The sequence below is a fragment of the Lactuca sativa genome, chromosome 2, assembly GCF_002870075.4.
Source record: "Lactuca sativa cultivar Salinas chromosome 2, Lsat_Salinas_v11, whole genome shotgun sequence".
NCBI classification, from domain to species: domain Eukaryota; kingdom Viridiplantae; phylum Streptophyta; class Magnoliopsida; order Asterales; family Asteraceae; genus Lactuca; species Lactuca sativa.
This window is the reverse complement of record NC_056624.2, coordinates 63,589,553-63,600,131: the sequence shown is the minus strand read 5'-3', so window position 1 is coordinate 63,600,131 and position 10,579 is coordinate 63,589,553. Positions and strand designations below refer to the sequence as shown.

The window sequence follows — 10,579 nt, the reverse complement described above, 5'->3', positions numbered from 1 at the left end:
AAAGGCATCACCACGAACTCGTAATGCCCGTAACGAGTCCTGAACGTTGTCTTCTGGATGTCCTCATCTCGCACCCTCACCTGATGATATCCAGACCTCAAATCAATCTTGGAGAACCAAGATGCTCCTTGTAACTGATCGAACAAGTCATCGATCCTCGGCAACAGGTAACGGTTCTTTACCTTCAAGTTGTTCAATTCCCTGTAATCAATGCACATCCGGTGTGAGCCATCCTTTTTCTTAACAAAAAGGATAGGTGCTCCCCATGGCGAACTGCTTGACCGAATAAACCCCTCCCCAGCAGCTCCTGAAGCTGTGAGGATAACTCCTGCATCTCTGGAGGCGCAAGGCGATAGGGCGCCTTGACGATAGGTGCAGCCCCGGAATTAAATTGATTCCGATCTCAACCTGCCTCTTGGGAGGCACACCCGGTAACTCCTCCGGAAATACATCTGGGAACTCACGCACTATCGGAACCTCATCTACTGACCTCGGTCTCTCTGAATCAACCCTAGCATCCATCACATATGCTACAAATCCCTTACAGCCCTGTTGTAGACTCTGCCTCGCTCTAGCGGCTGAACAAAATGCCGACCCAGAACGCGTACCATCGTCGTACACTGTATGAACTCCCCCACTAGGATCTCGTATGGTCACCAGCTGTCTCTCGCAATCGATAACCGTTCCAAATTTGCTCAACCAGTCCATGCCCACGATGACACAGACATCTCCCATTGCAATAGGAACTAGATCAATCGGAAACTCAACGCCGAAAATCTAGAGTACACAACCTCGAATCACCTCTGTGGCATACACCGCTCTCTCGTCAGCTATGGAAACTCTCAGAGGCCGACTCAATGCCTCTCGACAAATACTGATGTGCTGACTAAAAGCCAAAGATACAAAAGACCGAGTCGCACCCGAGTCAAATAACACCAAGGCAGGTACAGCACTCACAAGAAAAGTACTTACGCATATCATAATATAAGCACAATATCTCAACATAAAAGTAAATACATGAAAGAATACATACCAGCCACGACGTCAGGCGCTGCGCGGACCTCCTCCGCAGTCAACTGGAAGACTCTCCCCCTAGCCTTTGGTGCTTCGGCCTTCGCTGGTCGGGTCTCAGAAACTCTAGCAGCAGGTGCAGATCCCTGCGCTGATCTCTGAAGCTGGGGGCACTCGGCCTTCCAATGGTCGGTCTGGTTGAAATGAAAGCAAACCGAGAACCCCTTAGGGCAATCCCTCGCATAGTAGCCTTCATTCCCATACTTGTAACACACCCCCGTCTTGCACACTCCATCATGGCTCCTGCCGCACTTCCCACAGGTACGGCCCTTCGGACCACCAGACCTCGAATCAGTGGGCTTCGCCCGCTTGGCATCCGGCTGCGACTGTGTCGGTCGCCGATCACCCCTCTGAGTCTCAGCCTCCTCCCTCGCCTGAGTCTCTAGCTCGATCTCCCTCTTCCGGGCATTTTCCTGGAGCTCAGCAAATGTCTGGTAAGTCGAGTTCGCCACGAACTCCCGGATATCCCTCCTCAGTATGCTCAAATAACGGCTCAAACGAGCCTGCTCGGTAGACACCTGCTCAGGGCAAAACAATGCCCGCTCATGGAACATCCTCGTAATCACTGTCACCGACTCAGTCCCCTGCTTGAGGGTCAGAAACTCCTGGGCTAGACGTTCCCTCTCAACCGAGGGAACATACTCATCACGGAACATCGCAGTAAACCTCTCCCAGGTCACTGCAGTCAACTCTGCCATCGAAAAATCCGCCGTCACAAACTTCCACCAGTCCTTCGCCCCCAAGAGAAGCTAGTTCAGCACGAACCGCACCCTCAAGTGCTCCGGACACAAACACGTATAGAAACATCCCTCGATGTCTGAAATCCACCTCATCGCAGCGATTGGATCCTGCGTACCATCGAACTCTGGTGGTTTCGTGTTGCTGAACTCTCGATACAGCAACGAATCACCACCCTGGGGTCTCGCTGCAGCAATAGCAGCATCAATCAAAGCAGCATAACGCTCGTCAAACATCTCAATGAATGTGGTATTAATAGACCCAAACATCTCGGGAATCTTCGCCCGAATAGCCGCAGCTACCTCCTCCTGAATGATCCTCTGAATCTCCTCATCACTGATACCACTGGTACCACTGTCCCCATCATGTCGTCTCATAACCACCATGTTGTCTCTGAAATAAAATCACAAAACAATATGAGACTCAATCGAGATCACTCACACTCGATCACTCACCCTACTTGATTCTTTGGTTTCCTAAGGAATTTTACTCAGACTGATTACCAATACGATGTTTCCAGTAGTACAGGCCCAATACTACCTTCCACATCGTATCAGTACTCACTCCCAGTCTCCTTCCCAGAATTCCAAATCACAAGCATACCACTTACAGGGTATACCCTAATCAGCCCCTCATAAGCTCCTCACTGCTACCTACTCACTCACAAGTACTCTCTTAGTAGTAGAAATCTCCTAGGCTAAGGCATCATAAATCAGGCCACTCTAGTCCTATCATGATTACCTAGCCTACTCAAGCATGTATAACTCATCACATAATATTTCATAATAAAAAATGTAAGGGTATTCTTTTACTTTTAGAAAAATTGTTTGTTTTATAAAATTTTTCTCAAATCCTCAGTTTGAGTTCAAATACACCCGAAGATGCATCTGAATCCCTCAAACCAAGGCTCTGATACCAACTTGTAACATCGTATTTTTCAAAACAAAATTTTGAAATTTTTGCAATTCATAATAAAATCAAAATGTATCTTATATCATAAACATCCATATCAAAATATAATATCCAAAATCATCTCCCCATAATCTCATCAAAATACTCCAACAATGTGTACAATCAAGCTGGTGCCTTCCCACGATCCTCGCTGGTACCTGAAACACATTTCATACAACATGGTAAGCATAATTGCTTAGTGAGTTCCCCAAAATACCACATACAGCACATACGCCACTCAAGGCTACAATATGACCTTCCGGTCAATATGTCTCAGCGGAACCCTCCAGTTTCGTATCATTGGGCCCTCCGACCCGGTCTGTCTCGTTGGACCCTCCGGCCCGGTCTATATCATTGGACCCTCTGGTCCAATCTATATCACATAGCATACATATATCACAAACACATATTCACAAATAGCACATAACATATAAGACCCTCCGGTCTGCTCATGGTTACCACACTAAGTAATGTATAGTGAGAAGACTCACCTCGGGAATGTCTTAGAAAATCACAACTCGGTATCTTTGAACCTCGAAACAATGACCCAACCCCGCCTAATCACATAAAGTAATTATTTGAATCATTAAAGGCTCTCAAGGCTAGACTACACCCCTTTCTACAATCCCACAGAAGGGTAAAAGACCATTTTACCCCTTCCTGATCCAAAAGTACAATTGTTGACCAAAACCCTAAAAGTCAACAAAGTCAATGGTCAAACTTTGACCTGACTCGTCGAGTGCACTTGGGAGACTCAGCGAGTCTACACATGGACTCTACTCCTCTGATTCTCTTTTGACTCACCGAGTCACTCACTTAACTCGGCGGGTCACTCTCTAGATTTACAGTCTCTGGACAACTCGACTTGACTCGTCGAGTCTGTTCATGGACTCGGCGAGTCCAATCCATGCTCACTTCCAATGGCTTCATGAGGTTAGATCTGATGCTCTACTCGATAGATCTATCCTTTCTAGTCCCAATAATCACGTAAAGTTCGAAGCTTGATGCCCATGCAAAGGCTTCAAGGTTCTATTTGAAGAAATGACCTCTAATATGGCATCCTAAGTTCATATTCACCATCAATCCACATAAATCTCAAAGGAGTAAGGTCTCTGGACCTCTATGGATCCAGATCCAAGACCATAATACGAAAAGGAACCATTTACTCAAACAAAATCATCTACCAAAGGGTCTAGAAAACCCTAACTCTATAAACAATCACCAAAACAGAAGATGGATCGAGATTATACCTCAAATAAGCACTCATGAGCTCAGAATTCCTCCAAATAGCACCACCTTCAGCCTCCTCTTGATCTTGATCACCTTCTTCTTGCTATACCAATGGTAGAAAGATCAAATATGTCCTCTCTTCCTCACAAACGATTTAGCTCACTTAGGGTTTCTCTCAAGGGACTAGTAGCCACAATGGGAGGCTATGAGTGCCCTTAAATAGGCTCCAAAACCCGGGATTTAGGGTTTCAATTGCCTGCATAGACTCGACGAGTCATATGCCCGACTCGTCGAGTCTGGCCGTGATGATTCGCAGAAAATTCCTCATCTACTCGACGAGTCGTGGCACCAACTCGTCAAGTCCCTCCTTCTTCCCAATTAAATAATTAAAATAAAACATACCCAAAACTCTAGATGTTACATTATCGCTTTGGTTCATTGTTTAGCATTATCAAGGCTAAGGAAATTCACACACACGAATTTTCCAATTGATATTTTCTCATTAAAATAGCGAGTTGTACAGTAATTACATAACATAAACCCTAATATACAAGGGTTAATTGAGTCATCCGGTTTAAATCGTTGACTTTGTTTGACTTTGACTTGACCCAAAATTGACTATTGTCACAACTCAATTTGGAAAATTGGGCCATTAATGGGCTTTTATGGCTCTTATAGTCTTGGGCCTTGTTGATTTTAGGCTTGGGCCTTGTTTTTTAGGCTTGTTGGGCCAGCGGCAAAATGGTCATTTTACGCATGTTTGGATTATGGATCATGGTTTGGAATTCCGTTGTTAATTGGATATTGTGTTGGTAATTGTTAGCTTGGCAAGTCATCATGGCAGTAGCTATGGATTTCTTGCAGTGAGCTTCAACATTTGAAGTGAGTCTCCTCACTGTTCTATGGGCCGAAGGCACCAATGCCGACCCATTTGGTTTATGTATTGTAGGAAGACCTGAGGGTTAGCCCTTGGCATTATGTATGAAAGACCAGGAGGCGGCTCCTGGCATACTGTATGCTAATTAGTTAAGTAGAGTATAGTGTATGCTAGTTGCCTGTGTGATGCTTGCATGGAAGACCAGGAGGTGGTTCCTGGCACTTGACTGTAAGACCCAGGGTTTTGACCTCCGGATTGGCAAGGGACGCCACGAGGCGGCTCGTGACATATTGGCACGACTATGGATGACACATAGCACCTTATTTAATGTATGGATTGCGGTTATGTATGCCATGTATGGATCATTGCATATGTATGGTATGTGGTATCTGGGGAACTTACTAAGCTTTGTTCTTACGGTTTTCAGTGTTTGTTTCAGGTACTCTAGTTCTCAAATAAAAGAGCTCGGGACAATCGCAGCGCATACACCCATGTTTTCCACAATATGTGATCTTTGGGAACAAACTCTGATAATTTTTTTATTTCAAATGCTTTTCAATGTTTTGAGCAAAGTTACAATAGTGTGTTGATTATGATAAAAGATGAAATTTTTACCCTGTATTTTTGGGATGTTACATCATCAACATAAAGGCACAAGATAACACAACCCTCACTTGTGTTTTTAACAAAAACACACTTGTCACATTCATTAATCTTGTATCCACTTTCTAACATCACATGGTCAAACTTTTGATACCGTTGTTTTCGGGCTTGTTTTAACCCCTATAATGACTTCACTAGTTTGCAAACCTTTGATTCTTGTCATGGGGCAACATACCCTTCTGGTTGTTCCGTGTAGATTTCTTTTTGTAAATCCCCGTTTAGCAAAGTTGTTTTAACATCCATTTGATGTACTTTAATATTTGTTAAAGAAGCGATTAGAAGTACAATCTAATGGATGTAATAGGTGTGACAGGAGAGTACGTATCAAAGTAATTAAGGCCACTAGTCTGTCTATAGCCTTTTATTACTAGTTTTGCCTTTTACTTGTCAATGGTTCCATCCGCTTTCATTTTCTTCATGAAAATCCATTTATAGCTTAGTGGTTTGCAACCTTGAGGTAAATCCACTAGCTCCCATGTATGGTTTTGTAATATGGAATCCATTTCGCTTTTAATTGCCTCTTCCCAGTGTGGGCCTTCAAAAGATGTCACTGCCTCTTTGAGAGTTTGAGGCTCTCTTTGAACCATCTAAGTGTAGAAATCATTTCCAAATGACTTCTCAATTCATGACCTTGTACTTCTATGGGGCTCTGTTTCTTCCTCTATTTCTTCTTCATAAGAGGATTCATTGTGCTCAATTAACTTTGAAGTTCTTGTCTCAACCTTATCAAGACATGGAAACATATTCTCAAAGAATGATGCATTTCTTGACTCCATTATTCTTCATTTGTGAATATATGGCACTTTTGAGTCATGCACAAGACATCAATACGCACTACTGTTTTGTTCATATCCAAAAAATATGCAATCAATAGTCTTGGGTCCTATGTTAACCACATTGGTGCAGCTACCACGACCTTTGCAAGGCACCCTCACACTTGAAGCTATTTGTAGGATGGTTTTATACCTAACCATAACTCATACGGTGTTTTATCTGATTTCTTTTGTGGGACCTTATTTAAAAGGTGGTTAGATGAAAGTATAGCTTCCTCCTACATTGAGAGTGGCAACCTAGATTTAACAACATGGCATTCATCATTTCCTTTAAGGTCCAATTTTTCCTTTTGGCCATGCCATTTTTTTCATGGTGAATAAGGTGAAGTAAGCTCATGTATGATACCATGAGTTGCACAAAATTCCTCAAACGGTGATACATATTCACCTCCACAGTCACTTCTTAGTACTTTAATTTTCTTATTAAGTTGATTCTCATCTTCACTTTTATACACTTTAAACTTCTATATAGCCTCGTCTTTACTTTTAAGTAAATAGACTTAGCACAATTTAGTGCAATAATCAGTAAAAATGATACTTATTTCAACCCTCGGATGGAATTGATTTCATGTCACACACATTGGTGTGAATTAATCCAAGTGGTTCATTCGTCCTTTGAATGGACTTAAAGGATTGTCTTGTTAATTTTTATTCAACACAAGTGTTGCTTTTGTATTTTGAGTCAATATCAAAGTGTGGTATGTGTTCGACTTTAATTAAAAGTTAAAGAGTATCAAAATTAACATGTCCTAATCTAGCATGCCAAATATTTGAAGACACAAGCAAATAAGTAAAACAGTGATTCATTTCATTATCATTCGGCTTAAGAGGAATTACACAAAGTTTCAACATACCCCTATCAGCATACCCCTTACTCACATGCACACCAGTTTTTGTTAACACAAATATATACGACTCAAACACCAAGCGAAAACAATGTTTGTTCAAAAATCAACCCAACACAAGATTCTTATGAATTTCGGGTACATACAACACATCATTCAATGTCAGGTCTCTTCTCGACGTCATCTTCGACACAATCTTTCCAACACCTTGGATATAAGAAGTAGCCGAGTTTCCTATAAATAACTTATCACAATTTTCCACAACCATGAAGCTTCTGAACCATTCTCTATTCAAGCAAACATGAAGGGTAGCTCCCATATCAATCCACCGCTCCCTTGGATTGGACTCCACAAGATTAACTTCAGAAATAACCGGTACAAGATCGATAACAGAAACATCATTGGTTATCTTCTCCACGACATTTGCCTCATTAGCCTTCTTTGGGGGCTTGCAATTAGAAGCCCGATGACCCCGTCGATCATAGTTATGGCAGGTTCCTTGAAACGTTTTCTTCAAAGTTCCACCTTTGGCTCCGAAGTTTGAACCCTTGCCTTTCTTTTAGAATTTTCCATTTGTATATTTGTTCTTCCGAGAAATTTGACCATGCTCCACAACATTAGCTTTATCAAAAATAGGTGTATAACTACTCTTTTGAGCTATCTTACTATCCTCTTCAATTCGAAGGCGAACAATAAGGTCCTCAATGGACATTTCCTTTCTCTTATGCTTCAAGTAATTCTTGAAATCAACCTAACTAGGGTGTAGCTTCTCAATCATGGAAAAAACAAAAAAAAAGGCTCATTAAACCCCATCCCTTGACATGCATGTCATGTAGGAGGACTTGTAGTTCTTGGACTTGGGACATAACAATTTTTCCATCCACCATTTTATAGTCAAGAAACAGGGCAACCAAAAATTTCTTTGTCCCGACCTCTTCAGTTTTATACTTTTTGTCCAAAGAGTCCCATAGTTCTTTGGTTGTCTTTGTTACACAATACACATTATAAAGCAAATCAACAAGACCATTAAGAACATAATTCCTACATAAGAAGTTAGAATGTTTCCAAGAATAAATTACATTCAAAGCTTGCACATCTCTCTCTCCTTCGGGCATTCTCGGAACCTATTCAGTTAAGAATCTAGCAAGATTCGGTATGGTAAGGTACAAAACCATCTTTTGCTGCCACCTCTTAAAGTTTAATCCAGAGAACTTCTCAGGTTTCTCAGCGTGATTAACCGACATGGTCATCATAGGAGATCCTTGAGCATTAGGAGTATCATTAGGCTTTTGTGGTTGGGAACTTTCACCAGCATTCATGCTACAAAAGGAAGCAAACAAAAAACTGTTAAAGATTTAATAACAACTAAACTTTTAAGTATTGTCTAATTCCAAAAAACAAGTTCTGAAAAGTTGTGAAGACAAAAGAAAGAATTTGAAAACTGTTTTAGAAAATAATTTCTGAAAACAGTAACAGATTATGGATGCAATAAACTTAAATGGTTAAATACTTGTAAACAGAAAAGCTGAAAATAGAAAACTATCTTAGAAAACAATTGCCGAAAACAGATTCTACAAGAGTAAGGGAGAAAAAAAAAACTTTTATATAAGTAGTGTAAGATGAAACAGAAACGATTTTTTTTCTCAAGTTCGTTTCGCACAAACGATTTGTTTTAATACTATTAGGAAAAATATAACCCTAGGATCTATACGAAAGAACCAAAAAATAAATTGTTACCGAGACACGTGTTTGACACATTTTCCTTAAAACAAATTTTCCCTATATAGGTGTCTGTTTCCCTGGATAAAATAGTAGAATGCAATTCTAATAGATTTCCCAAACCCTCACTTGGCCTAGATTATACCTTAGTTGTAGCAAAAGATGGAAGAAGAAGCAGAATCGTAAGAGAGTGATTTCGTTTCATTCGGTGTCTACAATCAGTCACATAGGCGTTGTATTTATACTATCCAATATATCTGATTTAATTAAAACGAAATTGTAACTGTCACAATTAAATATAACAATTAATCAAGAAATAAAAACCGAAATTGTTAACTGAAAAGAAATAATTGCAAACCCATGGTGCATTCGTGCCCGCAGGACGCGCGCTCGCACACAAGTTTAGTGGTTCGAAGCCAAATTTGGCTCGCATTCGTATCCCCATGTGTGCGCGTGCAAGAGAGAGCCTTGGTTCTAATAAGTCTTACAAAGGTAGCTAGTCTTTGTAATTATATACCCATTTCCTTTTCCTACTCCCGTCAATGTGGGATGAGTTAAAACCATTTAAACCACTTATTTTCCTCTTCCAACTACCACACTTTGATAAGTAATTTCTCATTCATTTCTAATCCGTTTTGGACGTGAGATATATGAAAACAAAGGTATCATGGAGGGGAACACAAATACATAATCATTTGACCTTTTTGAATACATTAAAATTTCGAATTTCGAGCTCTTCAATGGATAAAATCCATTTTTGGAAATTAATAAAATAAATTTTCCAATAGTTCAACCCCTTTTATACTTTTTATATTTTTAGGGGATGATATATGCATTAATCTTTTTTAGGTATACTCATTAATATTTATGTTTCATATTAGTGTTTTTATAATCGTTGATGTTTACATTTCATATTTACGTTTATATATTCGATAATTTTTACATTTCATATTTATGTTTATGTACTCATTAATGTTTACTTTATATATATATATATATATATATATATATATATATATATATATATATATATATATATATATATATATATAGAGAGAGAAAGAGAGAGAGAGAGAGAGCTAGGTTCAAGTATTCCAAGTAATTATTGTGTGGATGTAGGAATGATTGTGAGCCAATCATTTCAAAAACCTAAATAATGGTTAAATGGTAATTTTAACCATTAATTAATTTTCTTAATTAATAAATATTTAATTACCGTAAAATGTTGGATTAATTTCCTTAAATCATCTATGTGTGCTTACCTCTAACCTCAAAAACCCTATTTGCCCCAATCTCGATTCTTCGCCCCCAACTCAATCGAATACTCTGTCTCTCTATTTTTTGTCATCGCGCTCAGTGCCATAGCCACCAGATTCTACCCTCAGTACACTATTGGCGACATATCCAAACAACTCATAGACTCTAAACCCAAACTCATCATCACCATTCAAGAATTATACCAAAAAGTTGAAAACTTTGGCCTTCCGGTTGTGTTTTAGGATCAGAAAGTTCGAGAACATGATGTTTTTTTTTTGTGTAACGATTTGACTTCAAAATCTCCATCAATCACAAAACTGTCTGATGTTCCGATTCAAGGAGATGATATTACGTCCTTATTGTAATCCTCTGAGACATCTGGTGTTAGTAAGGGT

General features: G+C 39.9%; 1 protein-coding gene across 1 annotated transcript in view; it reads right to left on the bottom strand.

Annotated features, from left to right (window-relative positions):
• Positions 1–7,314: 7,314 nt before the first annotated feature.
• LOC111888918 (uncharacterized) overlaps positions 7,315–10,579 on the bottom strand; it is a 29,581-nt gene continuing 26,316 nt past the window's right edge. Inside the window, exons 2-4 of the mRNA XM_023885054.1 lie at positions 8,376–8,528; positions 8,078–8,249; positions 7,315–7,764 (exon numbers count right to left, since the gene is read on the bottom strand). Of these exons, the coding sequence (XP_023740822.1) occupies positions 7,315–7,764; positions 8,078–8,249; positions 8,376–8,528 (775 nt within the window). The remainder of the gene's footprint in view (positions 7,765–8,077; positions 8,250–8,375; positions 8,529–10,579) is intronic.